Consider the following 19,161-nt stretch of genomic DNA (forward strand, 5'->3'; position numbering starts at 1 on the left):
GATTAAAAAATATATTTTTAGAATTTTTACAAATATCTTTATCTAACTGAATAGATTATCGTCTTGATGAACATTCAGCGAAAGCTATTAATGCATACACATGTATGACGATATAGAATATTAAACCCCTTACAGGTAATTCTATATTTTATTTATTTCGCAAACTTCCCTCATTTTCTTCTCATTTCTCGTTCTAAAGATCTATAATTTATTTTACTTTTACACTAATAAAATGTTTAACTTAGGAAGAAATGTAGTGTATCTCCAAAGGAAAACAAGTTAGAAAATTGTTTACTTATCTGGTTTTCGTAACTTTTCGAAGATTTTTCTGATCTATTGAAGTCTTGAGTATCCATGGGTACTTTTTCTCTAGATCACCGCTTGATCAACCAATTTGTTCTTAAAAAGTTTACTTTTATAGTAAAAAAAATTTGGGGATATTAATTCACTTACTTTCAATATTCATGTTTTTTAGTAAGCTTAGTTTATATAAATGTTTTTTTTTTTCGTTTACCATGTCATGATATATTTGTCAAACGTGAGTGAGTAAAATACCTTTTTCTTACAATTTTAATTTCATTTTGTTTAATAAGTGATTTTAAAAGTTTCAATCAAAAAAGTTTAAATAAAACAAATAAATTCATAATGAACAAATGTCTGTTTCTTTTATCAGTGAATCGTGTTTAGAGAAAAAACCCGGATAATAAGCAGCAGAAAATATGATTTCATAAGAATATTGAATTTTTTTTTTTTTAGAAAAAGAAAAACTGGATTTACCGGTATATTTGTAATTTATTCAAATTTTGATTTAAAGAAACCCCACTGCCTAACGAAGGAAAATAAACAAGTTTTGTTTTATATTACCCGTCGTTTTTTAAATATTTACGAGTATTTCTAAAAATCTTAACTAAGAGTAGGATGTATTTGTTGAATGTTGTTTTCCACACATTAAATCCATGTAATACATAATTATTTTTGTACTTCAAGTTCATGTTATAAAATTATAAAAATTATAATTGAAAAAAAAATCCCCAAAACTATGATAATAAAACAAACCACTGCATATTTACACGGTGATCTCATCCTAGAAACTGCACAGGTAAATGACTTGCATAGATAATGGCTGTTGTACAGTATAGAACTGTATGTCCAGGAAACTGTCATAAAATGTCTAAAACAGAAGCTACTTCAAACAGCATTTGATCCCAGCATTGGATGATGATAAAAAAGATAGATTTGAAAACTCTTATTGAAGACAAACACGTGAGCTCTTTGGTCAATTAGCAGCCCAAATCTTACGATTTTTAAGATCCACTAAAAGGGGGAGTTCCCCTTGTAACTGTGAGAAGTCATCCCGGGAGAGGGACTTCCTACGTAAATATACAACATGACGTCTTAAATCAAATCCGTGCACGATTACATAATCCGCAATAAGTTAAAACAATAGAAGCATTACCAAGAAAGAAAGAGATAAAATCTTTAGGAGGTGATAATCGTAAATCGACGAGTGTGTTAAAGTCAAACAGATGGATTATCAAAGTGTTTTATAATCTCACATATTGATTTCATCAATTACGTCATTATCGAAATTGATATAAACACGATGTTGAAATTGAGGTCTGGAGATGATAATAACAACAAATCTTCCTCTGGAATTGATGTTGGTTATCTGACGTCTCTACTCAGACTTCGGTCGTAGAAAAATGAAAGAAGAAAAAGGATACAGAAAAAATAATTGATATGACGGAATCGAAAAAAATACATCATTTGATGACTTTGTTCAAAATGTCTGTAGTTTTAATATTTTGTAGCTTTTTGATTATAAAACTTTCACAGTGAATGACACAGTGCCCCCTCCTGTATCTGATTTAAAAACGATGGACGAAATTCTTCTTCATCACAGCTACAGTTATCTCTCTTGTTTAAAGAATCTGGCTTTTTATTGAAATAGAAACAATTTTTAAAGAGAGAGAGAGAGAGAGAGAGAGAGAGAGAGAGAGAGAGAGAGAGAGAGAGAGAGAGAGAGAGAGAGAGAGCTGCACATCATTATTTAAGAGAACCGTTTTTTTAACATGATAGATCGTTTTCGGTGTAGCTACATGTGTATTTGACTTCAAACTTGAGGGAGTTTCCATGTGTCCTTGGACAAAGTCACGCCACATACAGTTACTACAATATCTACTTTCTTTATGGGTACAGCTTCACGGATGAAAATGTATCTCAATTTGAAAGAGAAGACCCATGCATGACACAAGAGCCTTTAGCAATGAGTTTGATTTTTTCTTAAAGAAATTACTATCATAATATAACGATTGTGAATGGCATAGAGGAATTTTACGTTATGTTTGTGAATAACAAGGTCATTTCTCGAGGGTAAATGGTTTACTGTTTTATCCGTATTTCCACAAATATAAAAATACCTTAATAATCAATGAACTGGTTCAAACATTCTTAAGTTGGAGATGTGAAACTAGTAATAAGGTGGGTGCACATTTTGAAGGGCCTGGTACAAATAATAGCGTTGGGAATCCCAGTTTGGCGGGATTTGAGGAGTAAAGGAGGGAATAGTAGCACGGGTAATCGATGGACGAGCCGTTAATAAGACGTGCCCAATCATTATACATGTATTGAGATATCATTAGAGCATATCTCTCGCGAATTTCAATCAAAATTTCATTACTATAATAATTATTTATTGACATATCGACATCGATGTATGGGTCAAACAAGTGCACTTTATGGAACAAACAGAACCAAAGTAAATAAATGATTAAAAAAGCTCCTCTGTTGATATTTTCTGATAACTTGAGAATAATTTTCCGATAAATTCATATTTATTTTTGGTGATGATACTTCACCATTCAAACAAATAAAGCTGATATTTTAACTTTGACACCAAAATATCAAGGAAAATAATTCTCATGACAAAAACAAAACATAAAAAACAACAAAGCGTCAAAACACCAGAAGGATTTAGTTTCATGTTAGTGTTTCTTTACTGTCCTGACCTTTTAAAAAAAACCTAGAAAAGTCGGAAACTAGGCAGCAGATTTAATTGAAATTTCTATTTGAATTTGAAAATGAAAAAAAAACTGAGATTAAACTTTATAACGAAAACGTGTTCTCTATATCATCTATTGCTGTCGTAACTTCATGGCTATAAAACCATTTTTCACATTTTCTTTCATTAAATATATAACGTTTAGAATATGAACTTGATGCTTAAAACAAATGGTCGTTCAAATGGATTTTATAAATAATTAGGGTTTACCAATTTCCCCAAGACAGTGCACTTGTGTATGAATCAGACATCGCCTCTGTAGTCACAAAGCCCCAGCTGGTCTCAGATTATTGAATGTGTATGGAAAAGTGCTTCAACATCTACGAAACTAAAGCTTTTAAGGAAAACTTCAATTTTCATTAAGTAACTTTTCCTTTCTATATCATAAAAAATCATTCAGGAGACTTACCCGAATTCTTTGTAGTTTTTGGAGGGCTGCATGTACTTATATCTGATGTCATAAAAAAACTCGAGAAAGAATAAATAACTGCCGCTAGAATAGTAACTGGTCTTCATGGACTCATAGAGGCAATTTATTTCGACACTGGATTGGTAGCTCCGAAGAACCGATGGTACTTAACAAAAAATGACTGTTATAGTCGGTAAAAACTGGCGAGATATTTTTTTTTTTACTTTTTTTTTTTGGTATCAGAATACTGGTGAGATATATCATATAGGTCCCATGATAAAGAAGAACACCGGAAAATCCACAGATAAAACCCGTAACTGACATTAAGGATTAAATGTTATTAACATTATAGAAATATTCAACAGTTTTTTTTAACTCTCCAGAGAAATAAAAGTACCAATGCTTCAAATCATCTTTCTGTTTTTTATTTGGTAAAAAGTTTACAAACATTTGACAATTACAAGCTATATCAAATAATGGCAAAAGTGCGTATGCGTTTTTATAAGTTTACATTTGCGGTCAAGAATTGTCAAAGCTCAACAGTGATTAAACAGGGGAAAAGTGGAATAACATTCATATACAGACAAACAGACAAATAATTTATTAGTAATTTTGTAACTGTCAAATTCTAATGATGTAATATCTGAACATTGTACTAAGACATAAGCATAACACATTTTATATTATTCTGCTGAATAATGTTGCATTAGGAAGACGCCAGGGTATAACAGACTTTTAACAGTACAACAGTATCAGAAATAATGAGTGTTCCTCACCTATGTACGAGTTACTGTGTAAGACATGAAACATATATCCTTATGACGTCATATTTAAAGCCAAGAAAGCAATTCGATTCTGCTTCTTAATGGAACCAATTTCGCTGGATTCAATTTCGCTGGTGTGAGTTTTAATCCCCAAAGGTCTGTATAAGTATTGGATAATATTTATCAGCACACGTTTCGAGTCCTGCAGTGCTCCGACTGATAAAAGGCAATTGACATCTATTATCCCAGTGTCACATTTAGAATGATGAAACGTGCCTGGGTCTCCGGGTAAATAACTAGAAGTTCTCCATCTTCTATTTTCCTTCCTCCGCTTATCTATACCAAACAATACATCATTTTCTTCATTTCAATCAATCAAGATCGGAGAGTGTTCGATAGCCTATGTGGTTTTAGTTTCAAACAACATAATAGCCCTGCTTTATATAGATACAGAAATATAGATACCAGCCTCTTTATTCATTAGTATTTGCCATGTATTAATCAAGATGAAAGATAAAATCAAGTAGATTAGAGAATACATTTATTTAGATCTTGGGGTAAAATTTTATTTCTAGAACAGAGCATAGCTACTTATGGGGCATCGTTGATCATTGTTTGAGGAAGTTAAATTCTCGACCTAATTATCTCATACTTTAAGAATAAGAAAAGAAACGAAAAAAAGCTTTAAAAACCAATTATTTAAATCTATTTAATAGATTTATAACCAGTACTAACTTAAAAACCATTCATTAGATCATATATAAAATAGTACTGATTTTTGTAAAAAGATACTTTGTGTACTTTATGACTAAGGATAAAATTCGTACATATTTTTCGGCATCTTCGGCATAATTCGCGTGTAATGCACATCCCAGGTAATGGGGATACAGCTACTGAACCAAATTCATAACCAAAAAGTATTCACAAGCCGTGAGTGGGAGAGAACAAAGATTGAAGATATGTACCAGAGTTTGGAGAACTTCTCTGATGATGTGGGTGGAGGGGGCGCGTTTGATCTATAAATCACTAATTCATAAAAGCAAGAGAGGATATACGTTCTTGCCACAGACACAACAAAAATAAGATAAAACAGCAAACCACAGCATCATTACACACAACAAATACATCAGCGAGCAACAACAAATAACAGCAGCAAACAACAACAGGAAAAGAAGCAAGCCACAGCAATCACATCAACAATCGGCCAGCAACATCAACAACAACATCAACAACAACATCAACAACAACATCAGCAAACAAAAGAAAACAGCAAGAAAAGAGTAAGAAAAGAAGAGAAACAATTAAATGATTTCATAGTTACTACAGCAGCAGCAAGCATATCAACAAAAAACGCTAAAGCAACAATCGTTACAAAAATAAGCAAAAGCAACAAAAGCGTGCAAGAAAAAGCAGAGACTGCTTTAACTAAGCTGTAGCGACAATGGCAAGCAAAAAGCAAACAAACAACAACAACAATCATCATCAACAACAAAAATAAAAAAAAACACCAAACAACAACAATTGTAAAACACAAGCAACAACAACAAACATAAAGCAACAAACACAAACAACAAAGCCGTAGCAACAATACTAAGCAAAAAGAACAACATAAAAAGCAAGCAAGCAACAAGGAATAACATCATTTAGTAACAACATCAAAAAATAACACAAACAACAACAAGCATAAAAAACAATCAGGAACAACAGGCAAGCAACAACATCAAGCAACAACAGGAAAACAACCATGCAATAACAACAGCAACAAGCTAAAGCATAACCTAAAACAACTGCAACAAATGAAACAGCCACAAGCAATATTAACAACATCAAGCTAAGCAACAATAGTATCAAAATTGGTACAACAGTCACAGCTAACAGAAAAAAACCCCCGAAATGCTTTAACAGCAAGATAAGTGCTACAGTAATGCATGTAATAACAACAGCAAGCGACAACAACAGCTTATAACAAATTGTAAAAGAAAATTATATCGCACTGAATTAAAAATTATGCTTGTTATTTTAATGTTTCCAAATTGAGGACTGGACGAGTATGAAACTAAAACCTGAGAAAACTAAAGTCAAGCAAATAGGTCAATAATCCGAACCCTTTAAAAAACTTCGAGTATAGCCGTTACATATTTTGGACTTGTAATAAAGAGAGCGGAGGAGAACCATTAAATTAGATTAAACAAGCAAATTATTGTAGCTTAGCAGTGTTATAACTCTTCAGTTAATACTAGTTCATTTCTGACAACAACAGTTAAATGTCAACGACGACTATCATCATTCAAATTAAAATCAAAGTGCGTGCATTTGGAAAAACAAACCAACAGCAATCATTGAGAAACGCATTAAAAACTTTCTTATGAGAGCATCGCCCACAGAACTGTATTTCACCTCTAATGGACCGATTGCACTGTGATTTGTAAGGAGCTTTTATGGTCAATTCGAATTCTGGCGGTCATTCCTCAGAGGGGTGTAATGTTCAGTCTCAGCATAGTCCCCTACAATCTCCTTACGGCCCGGTGCACCCTGCCAGGGTGATGCCACTCGCCTTAACCCCTGAGCTCAGATTTATCAACCTTCGTCAACAGAACAGCAAAGTATCGATCCAACAGTCCCTATATAACGTCCCCGTTCCCTGACTCTGGGAAGTCACTGGTTTAAACGGCAGACAGACATAGTGAAACCGGTTAGTTATCCATCTACAACTTCGTTATCATTAATTTGTGAAATTAATGTATCGGAAAGTGAGATTGGTACCAGAAGTGAACATTTTCTTACAAAACAATGGATCATGATTTTACCTTGATTTACGATTATCTGGACAACTTTGATAACAAAACTTTGAAAAATCTGTTTGAGAACACCAATAGTTCTCTGGCGTCCTCCCACTTTCATGGCGGGATTGACCAGAGTCGGACCCTCTGGCTCGGACTCAGCTTCGGCATTCTTGTCTTGCTGTCCTTGTGTTTCAATTCTCTGATATGCTGCATCATCTTCAGGAACAAAAACTTACACACCGTCACCAACATATTTCTTGCCAACATGGCGATGTCGGACATTTTGTTGGTGTCAATCAATGTTCCGCTGAATATCGTCCGCAATGTGACCTACGAATGGACGTTAGGGATTATTCTGTGTAAGGCGTTGACGTATTCCATCATGGTTTCTTCCTACGTGTCCACGTTCACTCTGACGGCCATAGCGTTTGATAGACAGCGAGTCCTCTTGCATCCCCTGAAGCCCCGGATGACCAAACAGACGGGGGCGGCCGTCATTGTCGTTATCTGGATAATGGCGTTTACGTTAGCTCTTCCTTACGGCTTTTTCAACTCAGTCCGGGAGATGGACATTTTTGTCGTCAAAGTCACAAGGTGCAGATCGGCGTTTCCTGAACCTAAAATGAAGTGGGAACAGTACTTAACCATCGCCACCATTTTGGTACAGTACGTAATCCCATTAACTATCATAGGGGTGGCGTATGTAAGGATCATCCACAAACTCTGGCTGAGGAACCAGTTGGGCTACGTCACCGAGGACCAGCGCATGCGTCAGATTCGTGCCAAACGTAAGAGCATCAAGCTTCTGATCGCGGTGGTGATGGTGTTTGCTGTTTGCTGGATGCCACTCAATCTGTACCACATCTTGACGGACCTCCACCCCAACACCAAGACGTTCAAATACGACAGCCTCGCCTTCTTCGTGTGTCTGTGGGTGGCGGTTAGCAGCACGTGCATTAACCCGTTCCTGTACTGCTGGATTAATCCTCACTTCCGGTCAAGAATCATGAAGAAGAAGGCTTGTCGCGAAAAGAAGGAGAAGTCGGAGGGCTCGTTCGAGGAACTGGAGGACATGGCTAGTGGCCCGGATACTAACACACAGGAAACGCACGTGTACAAGTTCCCGGTGCTCTCCTTCCTGAAACAGAAATCGGACAAGTCCGTCTACTGTTAGCGGACATTGACGGTCAACGGAACACGTGGTGTAATAAGAGTAAGATTTCAATGACATTACCTATGAGTTTTTCAACCATCACTGAAACTGTGTCATTTAACTAGTTCTTATTTGATAAATATATTGTTGAATGTTACGTTATATCTACAACTCTTTTTTTCTTTTATCTAAAAGCTGTAAACTTTAAGTTGTAAATGATTATATCTTTTATGAATTGATAAGAAAAATTACCCAATAAAAATATACTGTGTCGTCGGATGTTGAATAAACCTTAATTAACGATCTTTTACCAAAATTTATCATTCATTAGTCTTCTATATTTCAATTAAAGAGAAGTTTAGCTAGGACATTGTTTTGTAAGAAAAAAATCTACACGATCATCCTTATTAGCATATGTATGTTTTTTGATCTGACTTGTCGATTTGTATATTTGTTAATACATGCACAAAACAAAGCTGTCCTATAATTTTTTCATATAAATTTATGTTTTAAGATTCCTGCATTGAAGATAATATTTGAAAACCATAGACTTCTGGATTGTTTGTAGCATTTGTTAAACTATTTTTCGTTATATGACCATTTATATTGTTAATAAAAAAATAACGTATTTTTTTCATGTTTTGATTATATATACCCGAAAAAAGTTTAAGTTATGATATATTTTGCTTACACCTAGAAGCTTGAAATTAAATTATTAATACTAGATTTATCGTAAAACAAGAATTTCATTAGCCATACAAATGATTATATCTTTTGAGAAAATTATGAATAAAAACTCATACATTTAAAATATGCATGGTTAAAAATAATAATTATGAAATCAAATAGTCGAAGTTTTGTACATTGATTTACCTTTCAAACACTTGACTTTCTATAGTATTTTTCTAAAATAAAAGTTTTTTTTTATCTCTCTTGTTTATAATGATGTGGTTAACTGACATGTCTCGAAAGTGGGGGGGGGGGGGGGGATCCTGTAGACGTTGAGAATGAAATCAAACATACCATTAGCTACATAACTAGATAAAATGAAAACTGTTGATTTAGTATTCCCTTTGTTGAAGAACATGATATAATAATGTGTTCTGTAGACAGAAGTTGATGTGAATTATTTAGATTCTTCTTAAACATTTGTCGTGAATTATACATTAAGATTCTTTCCAAAATTTGTCGTGAATTAGTAGATCCTTTTAATAATTTTTCGTGAATTATTAGATTCTCTACAGAACACCTGGTGTCAGCCAGATACTCACTGATAGAAACTAAAATTGTTATCGGAATAGAATTATTATCTGTTATTCGACATTTGGGTACGGTAAACTGTATACTAAGTACTAGTAGTCTGCAATATTCAAATCTGAAGCCCTGACATTTAAGTTAAAAAATTAAAGTAACACAATTACAGTTTGACTCAATTTCCCCCGAATGTGCATGTTATGTAGAGAATCATGGAGCATTGCTCCGGGCATTTGAAATTTATTTGAATTTCTGTTACAACACTTTGTAAGATTTCATACTTATCGCCAGTTTTTTTCTTATCTTCACTTTAATGGTTGTCAAATTGCTCATTAATTAAATATTTAAGAAATGGTCAGAGCCGATAAAGTTATATTTTCATTAAAGTGTATAAAAAATTCAAAGAATGAAATGTGTGACTCCGAACACTGATGCGTGATGTATAATACTTTGATTTGCCTGTGTTGTACATGGTAATATGTCGATCAAAGTTTGAACCAAATCGATTGATGTGAGAAATCATGATTACCGTGTGTCCTCCATACTTCAAAGAGTTTTCGTTCAGGGAATCATCCGTTTCCATTCAGCAATGATTATAAACTAGGTTAATCCAATTTGCGTGTCACCCAGTATCAATAACGACCTCCAATCAGATGTTGCGTTGTAAACGACATCGGGGAGTCCCCACATCATCGACTCGCCAATTATGACGTGCAATTACCCTGACACATTCTATTATTAGTCGCTAGTGGGACATTTTCTGTGAGAAATGTTGCGGAGAGAGAGAGAGAGAGAGAGAGAGAGAGAGAGAGGAGAGAGAGAGAGAGAGAGAGAGAGAGAGAGAGAGAGAGAGAGAGAGAGAGAGAGAGAATTTACTTTGCTTTAGATCTTGTTACTTTTTAAAGCAAGTAATTTGAAATCTCTATTGTTGTGTGTTGTGGTTAAATGCAATACAAAGAGAGTGACTTTGAAAAAAGGGAGTAAGTTAAATATACAAAGTAAGTGACTTTTTAAAGGAAAACATTAAATTTGAAAGAAAAATTCGAAACTGTGATTGCCTTTCTTTCAATCTATCTTTATTCATTTTAAGATTTTAAGTTGAATATGTTTGATTAATGATTATATATGTTTTGTATATGTAAAATGTGAAATTACAGTCAGCGACAATAATTAATAGAGATTTTTCTTGCAAATACATAGAAATAACTTTCTTTCTCAGTATTAATAAGTAAAGGAGAACATAATTGCATTGTATACTGATATGATATACCGGGAGCTGGTAAGGGGTGCTGTGAATATTGAAATATACTTTATTGTAAAGTCGATTGTAACCTAGTAATGAGTTCAGCTGCACCAATCACAATTAAAAAAATCTAGATTCTAAAAGGTATTTGCCAAAATTGGAACACATAGGTTGACATGAATAAAGCATTTTAATTAAAATCTTGTTTTGATAAATCCCTAAGTGCGTGTTGATTGGACTCAAAGCTATAGATGTTTAGCGCCTTTACCATAAAACATGTCAATTTCTCACGGCGCATTCAAATTAAACTACATTTAAAAAATATGGTTCGAGTTACCTATTTTTTATTTAATTGTGTTATTGCCATCAAATACTTTTCTGTAAATCACGCATGTACATTTCACAAGCTTCTAATTAGTTAAAGAAAATAAATTGATCATCATGTTTGGTATAAACTGCTTATTTGAAACTCGCATCAATTTCTAGTTATCAGACTTTTTTGAAGTCGGTGAAAGGTTAAATTCAGTTTAATTTAAACAAGTATTACAAAAGCGAACGAAAGGAAATCAGGTAAATGACCAAGAATCAATCCTTATGTTTTTTAAAATCCAAAACAAACAGGACAGATTATTGGGTTTTTCCGTCAAACGCCAAACGAAGGCCGATTGCTGTTGAGACTCCTATTTATTTCGTTCTCACACACTTCTCAAATTATCACAACTCCTTGCATGTCAAACAAACAAAAAATCGTCTTTGAATTTGACAGGACAGCTGTGAAAGACCATGCTTGGAAATTCCTTGCAGAGATTACAGACAATACGGTGACCATCTTTTGGAGAGGAATATCCCATTTATTGGACATTACGGCTTATATTGGCCCCTTGCAATCAATTACAACGCCAAACAAAGACATTTATTATTTCATTCAAACACAATATCTGCTGAACTGAATGATTTCTCTTCCAGAGAATTGTTGTTTTTCAGTGGATATAAAAAAGATCATCGGATATTTTCGGTTTCACAACAACACCTCTGCAAGTTTTCGTGATCAGACTGTGCAAAAAATAAGGAATTTCGAAATGTCAAGATCATTAAAACCTATAAATGATGCGCCTGAATTCGAAATTGATGGGATCATTTTTAAGATCGCTTGTAACGGATTTATTTTTTTCGCTAAGCTATTCATCAACGTGTAATATTTTGAATTTCGAAATCTCTGCTGCCTTTGTTCAACATATTCCATTAATTTGTCGCATAGACCACCTCAAAATTGTTTGCCATCTTTCGAATTCAGCTTCTTTTAAGTAACGATCGGTCATAACTTTTGTTTTAAATGCAGTTGTTTGCACATCTATGTTTTACTTATCAAACAGTTAGCCATTATGAAGAATGTTATAACTTAAAATAAGATAAAGACCCTAATACAGATAGTCAAGATGGCAACCATGGCCTTATTTCAGTGTGTAAACTGCAAGTCTCACAACATGGCTGAGGGAAAATAATTCCCGAATTCCCCTTCGTTGTTAGGAGTTTTCCGCCAGCGACAGGGACTGTACTTTTTTATGAGATGAAAAACAACGTGTAAAATGCCTGTTTTTCCCACCTTTGTAAAAATTACGAGGTCACATGAATTTTTGATGCCAGTTGTTTCGGCAGGGGGGTGAAAGGGCTCGGACATGATTTTCAAGCACATGTGTAACTTTGATGTAAACAAACTCTCGTGCCTTTGTGGATGGCTGTGTGTTTTTCGCTACTAAATTGGTTAGGAACAATTGTTTTAAAAGTTGTAAAGAGGAATTACCCCAGAAGTTTGTTTTAAACTCGCTACCCGTAACTAAAGTTGCGTAATTTCGGTAAGAATATATAGTAAAAATTAATAGTGGTGTGCAACCTGAATACAAGGTAACTGTATTACCTTGTTACCACGTGACTCGAGTCCAATTTCGCAGTTTTTTGTTTGAAAAAAAGATTAGCGATATTATTTATCAATTTATTTTATTTCCTATTCTTAGTTTGCTATCAAATTCTAAAAGAGCATTAAACATAACGTGTTTCTGCGGTTAATTAAATCACATTTGCTGATACAACAAACACAAAGTGCAATGCCGAAACGCAATCTGATTTTTTTTTGCAGATGAAGGGGCGTATCTTAAGGTCTTCAAAAAGCTAAGACACACTTTTTTGCTTCCATTAGTTTCTTAAAAAGCACTTAATGATTGCTAAAGGTAAGCTTCAGACTTCTGGATCAGGTAAAAACAAGTATGCCTCCGTAGGAGGACTTTTTGACGCTTATGCAACAAAATCTGATTTAAAGAATATCGAATTGTATTTATTTCTTGAACAGCTCTCTCTTTCTCTATTCGTTAAAGTACTGCAAGTAGACAGTTATCGCCATTCTTAATTCAAAATGATGACTTAAAAATTACTCAGAGTGAATACTTTTGCCGTGTGAGAGCGAGATCGGCTTTGTAGGTCACCAGCTTTAGAATATTTATTCACTGTTTAAATTTCATTGTCAAGATGACAAATCAACACCGAACAAGCATTAGATGAAATCGATGTTTAATCAGACGAAGAACAAAAATTCAGTCGATGAGGGGACGCACATCTCTGCTGTAGTTACAGATCTTGATGACTCCAGGGTGCGGGTTATCTGAGGCCTTTATGTAAGCTAATGGATTGATGATATCATCTTCATTTTTTGTCCTTTTGGTCATAATGGTTCTTTGAAAGCTCAGCACAAATGCGACTCAGTTGCTACGATTTTTGATGCATTTGCTGTCATTGAGGACAATGAATTTGACTCTGCAGACTGTTTTCTGCGTTTCGAAAAAATATGACTGCTAATGATATGTGTGACGTCTTATTTACTTTTGGTTGATGCTACGTCACCGGAAGTTATCTGATAAGCCTAGTTACATTACAACCTGCGACAGATTGGCCTGATGTTCCCAACATTGAACGTTGTGTCGTTAATCACATCCCCGCCATCGTACCCTATGACAGCCTTGCTATGATGAACTTATGTCCTGTGCCATTCATGTGACATAAGTCTCATATCCTAGGTTATTCCTATGCACTCTATAGAAGTTGTATGGTCCGTCTCCGTAATCTGCTAGGAGTACAGACTAACTCTGCTTAGTGTGTATGAGAATTGTTATACTGTGGATATTCAAATAGAAATATCAATCTGATTATCGAATATTGCTCTCAATTATAACCAACGTATCAACCTTACAGTGTACATATTGCTTGATCCAACGCCCCGCCATCTATAAAAGAATTAAACCCCTCCCCCAAAAACCCCAACAAAATGAACAAATACCAATCCATATTAACTTATTAGGGTTGATAAACATGAACATATTTATGACTGGTCTACTTTTATCACAACGATATATATGAAATGTGTTCTTTATATATTTATATGAGGCTAAGAAATCTCACAAACTTTTGCATTTAAAGCATATTTTTGTTAAAACGATCCATGTAAGTTAGATTTTGTATAATTGAGTGATAAACAAACAGGTATTTTAATGGTTTTTACAATTCATCGTGTGAATTTGTCTTCACATAGTTCGACAATTCAGGTTGAAATAAAGCTACTTCTTCCGACGAATAATCAATGTGCGATATGATTGGATAATCCAAAATGAGGTAATGACGTTTGTCCTCGTCATACGCAGGCCACGTGATCTCTGTGTCGTCGTCACTGGGGTTTCTGAAAATAATGTTATTTCACAAAACTTAGTGAAAAATTCATTCACAAATAAAGTTTATCATGATATCATGAGTTATACATCTTAAGTTTAAGTGTTAGAAAATGTTACGAGCTACTGTGAAAGAAATAGTCCTTAGACCTCGTACATACCCAGTTTTGGCGAAATTAGTCCAGTAACGGACAACCTTTCTGGAGAGATCATGATGAAAGTCTCTCATCTGTAGATTGATGGGTGTTGCCATCAACCTGAACAGCAAATAGAGTTCATCCCCGTGGCCACAGCCTCCGAACCACGGGGGTGGAGGGGGACCCTCGGGGAGGGGGCTGATGAGAGTGACCAGATAGTGGTAGGTCTTTGAGGCAGCGTTGTTCCTGGAGTGGGCCACGAGGGCACTGATGGTAGGGGTGACAATGGTGGCCTGTCCATACATCTGTATAGCCTGGTTACTCTGGTCCAGACTACCCCTGTGACTGTGGTAGAAGGCGACTACTTTATGAGTCAAGATCGGATTGTTTCCGTACAGCGAATTGATTACACCGGGAGCAATGGAATCTTTAAACACGTGAAACGGAATTTCTGAGTCTAAAGAAAAGTTTAAATTATTTTCATACTCTGAGACTAAGCTCGTTTTTCGACTGTCGACGATCTTTCTGTAGAGAAGGCTACCCTCCACATCCGTAGTACCAGCAACGAAATCCAGGGATCGGAAAAAGCGAGACTCGTTGCTATCAAAATCGTACAGAAGTAAATAAGGGTCCTTTGTTATAAGCTCGCCGTCAATCCACGGCCCCACGTAGAGGTCTGCCGTGATATTATCAGTAGGAATAAAGTCTTGAAGACTGACGGCATTCACAAGTTTTTCAGCAGGAACTGATTTCAAACAATCAAGATAGATTGAAGACTGAGTCGTTTCTGTACAGTTAGTTCTCTCTGACAGAAGCCGGTCGACTTTTTCTGCGTTGTTTGGTTTGACAACTGTATTACGGGACACCACACCACTCATTGCTATCACTCTTTGAAATAACCCCCCGTTTCTGGGCATTAACGACAAAAGATGGGCACAGACGGCTCCGGACGAGTGTCCAATTATAGTGACATTTTCCGGATTACCCCCGAAAGCTGCAATGTTTTTATGCACCCACTGCAAAGCTGCAATCTGGTCCCACAGACCAAGGTTCTTGGTCACGTCTTGGTCATCTATATTTAGAAACCCGAATACTCCTAGTCTGTAATCAAACGTCACAAAAATGACGTCACCGTGTGCGACAATATTGTGCGGGAAGTACTCGCTGGTCGAGCCATGAATAAAGTCTTTGCCTTGAATCCACACCATGACAGAGAAGGTTTTAGTTTGTTTAATTTCGCGGCCTGGAACATAAATATTCAAGTACAAACAGTCTTCGGAAAACCCCATTTCGTACGTACCTATGTAATCTCCGTCATCTTGCATACATCCGGGTCCATGATCATTCGGAATGCCTCGGACATCGTCCCATTTTCCGATGGGCCTAGGTTTCCGGAACCTGAGGTTGTTTACGGGTGGTTCGGCGTAGGGAATCCCTATGAATCGAATCATTGGGTGGGTTTGGTTGTGTGTCTCCTTGTAACCTTTGATCCGACCCGACGGTGTGTCAACCAATATGGAGGGGTTGCTCGTCTCACCATGCGCTGATTTACGGGACAGTGCTAGAACCATGACTAACAGAAAAAGAGAAATCTGTAATGAAAAAGATTAGAATTTTGAAATCTTTTAGTTCTCGATTTTGACGAAAGACCCCCCCCCCCCCCCCCCCTTAAAAAACCCCAAGTTAGACCCTAATTAAAATCAAAAACAAAAAATCAAAACAAATAAACACTCCTTCTACAAATAACCTTTAAAGAGAAAATGAATTAAATGATTAAACAAAGCAAAAAACGTCCACCACTAATGGAATCGGTCCATACAATCTCACATATTGGAATGCATTTATGTATATCAATGTATGAGTAACTTACACATTTAGCGATATCCGCCATCTCAGGGTACCTCTGTGTTTAAGATGAAGTGAGTGAAATTTGTTCCGTAAAGTTATTGTTTAATACGGTCAACTCATTATTGTGCACAGAAGTCAGGTATTAAAAGCTCTGAAGATTAGGTCAGTGTGTATTATGCCGGATTAAAGGATTAAGGACTAACCATAACCCGGAGTCGAAGTAAAAGTGATAGTAAAACGTGGTTTTTAATAAGCCAACTGACATGTATTTATCTTTTAAATTCATAAATAGCTACTGACCGAGCGGGTGTAAAATGACACATTAAGACAGTCAACTATCAGGACGGACCATGATCACTTAGTTCTAATCATCTCATACATTGACAGCAATACAAGATGCATTTCAAGAAATCAATTTTGCTGTAACACATGGGCTTATTAAATTACTGTGTGCAACTTCAACATTAAAATGAATATAAAAAAACACAGTTTGACTTTATCAAAAGGAAACAGTTCTTTAATATGGAATGTATGTAAAGCGATGATGTTTGTACAGGACGATCCCACTATTATTGTTCTCTTATCAGAGCTACTAGATAGTATTTTGCACAATCACTATGTATAGAAATCGAATTTTAAAACTCTCTATCGATAAAGTATTTTGTTATAAGTAGACTAAATAAGTCCAACATGAAATGTGGAGCTAATATAAGTTTTTGAACGTCCTTATTAATCATTTATCGTTATGACCCTGTCGAGGTCATGCTTTGCCTTTGAGTAAGTTTATTTATTGTGTGGGGTCGCAGATAAGTAGAAATTCGGTCACAACACATTACAGACACCATGCTCACAGAGCTGCTATTCTTACTGGTCGGATGGTGTAGCTCTATAGGTAGGCCACTTCTTACTGTTTCCGTCAAAAGTCCATAATATGAATTAAACAAAACGTCAGCATAGTTCATAAAAAGCGAGAAAATGGCGTTTGTGTTCTGTTCGTAGCCTCCGTTTTTTGATTGAGTTGTTGTTTGCCTATATTTAAAGAAAACTATACAAGACGCAATGTTTGACTGTTTCAGTGAAGGGCGCATGTCCAGACGGTACCTTTACTTACGGAAACTCGTGCTACCTTGAATTCAATATCCGGGCAACGTGGGCTGAGGCCTCCGTAAGTCGTCCGTCAAATAGACAAACCACAGTTGCATATGCCGGAAAACTGCAGTGTCACTTTTCCCGCCTTGTGTCAATTGTGACGTCTGCACTCTATGGCGCTAGCCGCCAGCAAGGATGGTCTATTTATCATTTTAAAAAAATAGAATTTGTTTCAAATGTCTGCATCACAGACAAATTTTAGTGATAGATATATTGATATAGTTAATGTTGTAAGAAATAGTGTTGGGAAACGACATTTTGTCTTATGTACACATTGACACGGTGTGGTGTTTTTTTTTTAATGTCAGATCATATGCCGGGCGTATGGCGGTTACTTGGCCAACATCAACGATATTCATGAACAACACGTGATAGAAACCGTCGTCTCCAGGAACATAGGTAAATCCAGGCATGGTCCATATTACTGTCAAAACTGATTCTGGTATCAATATGTTTGCAACAATTTAATAATGATGGTAGAAGTGATTTTTTTAGTCCTGATATATTTTTACAACACTATAGGGCCTGTAACAGTTCACAACAATTTGTTATATAATATACTTTTGCATAAACTAAGATACAAAAGGGATTTGTGCCCATCACCAGTACCGAGACCATTAGTTCACAATTCTGCTTTTGACGAAGAATTCATACTGTTGAAGTCGTTTTTGGCAGGAGGCTTCAGCCCCGGGATTTTCTGGCTGGGAGGGACGGACGTCCAGATCGAGGGTGAGTGGGTCTGGACGGGTAACGTGCAGGCCATGGGCAGCTACAAGAACTGGGCCCCCGGGGAACCCAACAACGCTAACGGTAACGAGCACTGCCTGGAGATGGACATGGGGGGACAGTACCATTGGAACGACAACAACTGTGAAAACAGATTCAACTTCATCTGTGAAATGCCGTACGAATAATGCTTTCTTTTATACTCAGAGTTATTGTTCGTTACATTTTATTTAAGGAACGGCCTTACAAATCGAGCATTTCTTATATATTCAGAGTTATTGTTCGTTGCTAACTTCGTCCGTGAAATAATGCCGTACCAATGCATCCCCAGTAATGGTAACTCGTTTTTACAGGACGGCTGATCCAGGTATAGGCGCTGGTGGCCAGGGTGTCATTGGATAAATAACCACCCACCCACAGGTCATTCAGCCATGATATTTCTTATTTTTAATCCATGATATATGACGCTGTTTGGATAGAGAAATGTGGCCCATGGTTTTTGTTCAGCTGGTGTATTTGATAAAACTATGAGCCACTTGAAATAAACAAAATTAAACCTTTAATATGCATCTTTTATTTTATTTTCACTTACACAAGGGATATATAAACTCGTTAGTACAAAGGCCCCTTCATACAGCCATGAATGACTTTCACCATTTGTCCGGAGTGTAAGACTTTACATGCGTATGTGGTACCATGTAACTTATAAATACATTTTAAAATCATGCTTCTTTGTTATTTCAATCATTATTTATAATTTTGACGTCATTCTACCAACGACTACACTACTTTGGCAGAGTTTAGGATAAAGAGGTTTCAGGAAACTCTGTGTTATTTCCGGAAGTTAGTGAATTTTTCAAAATCTGTATTAGACAACAAGGAAGTCAATCTTATAAGCAAGAGCATTATTGAGTGTAAATCGAG

The 19,161-nt window shown here is 35.8% G+C and overlaps 3 protein-coding genes across 3 annotated transcripts; 2 read left to right on the forward strand and 1 right to left on the reverse strand.

Annotated features, from left to right (window-relative positions):
• The first annotated feature begins 6,773 nt into the window (after nucleotides 1-6,773).
• LOC128181075 (G-protein coupled receptor 83-like) lies at nucleotides 6,774-8,800 on the forward strand. The gene has a single exon (XM_052849328.1). The coding sequence runs from the start codon at nucleotides 7,025-7,027 to the stop codon at nucleotides 8,189-8,191; it is 1,167 nt and encodes a 388-aa protein (XP_052705288.1). The 5' UTR covers nucleotides 6,774-7,024; the 3' UTR covers nucleotides 8,192-8,800.
• Nucleotides 8,801-14,069: 5,269 nt separating this feature from the next.
• Nucleotides 14,070-16,100, reverse strand: LOC128181028 (carboxylesterase 4A-like). The gene is made up of 2 exons (XM_052849279.1): nucleotides 14,539-16,100; nucleotides 14,070-14,388 (listed from the first exon to the last, which is right to left on the reverse strand). The coding sequence occupies exons 1-2, from the start codon at nucleotides 16,083-16,085 to the stop codon at nucleotides 14,211-14,213; spliced, it is 1,725 nt and encodes a 574-aa protein (XP_052705239.1). The 5' UTR covers nucleotides 16,086-16,100; the 3' UTR covers nucleotides 14,070-14,210.
• Nucleotides 16,101-17,097: 997 nt separating this feature from the next.
• LOC128181568 (perlucin-like) lies at nucleotides 17,098-18,800 on the forward strand. The gene is made up of 5 exons (XM_052850022.1): nucleotides 17,098-17,254; nucleotides 17,439-17,527; nucleotides 17,820-17,910; nucleotides 18,187-18,415; nucleotides 18,591-18,800. Exons 1-5 carry the CDS (start codon nucleotides 17,206-17,208, stop codon nucleotides 18,637-18,639), a joined length of 507 nt encoding a protein of 168 aa, XP_052705982.1. The 5' UTR covers nucleotides 17,098-17,205; the 3' UTR covers nucleotides 18,640-18,800.
• The last annotated feature ends 361 nt before the right edge of the window (nucleotides 18,801-19,161 follow it).

The sequence above is a fragment of the Crassostrea angulata genome, chromosome 4 (assembly GCF_025612915.1).
Source record: "Crassostrea angulata isolate pt1a10 chromosome 4, ASM2561291v2, whole genome shotgun sequence".
In the NCBI taxonomy this organism is placed as follows: domain Eukaryota; kingdom Metazoa; phylum Mollusca; class Bivalvia; order Ostreida; family Ostreidae; genus Magallana; species Magallana angulata.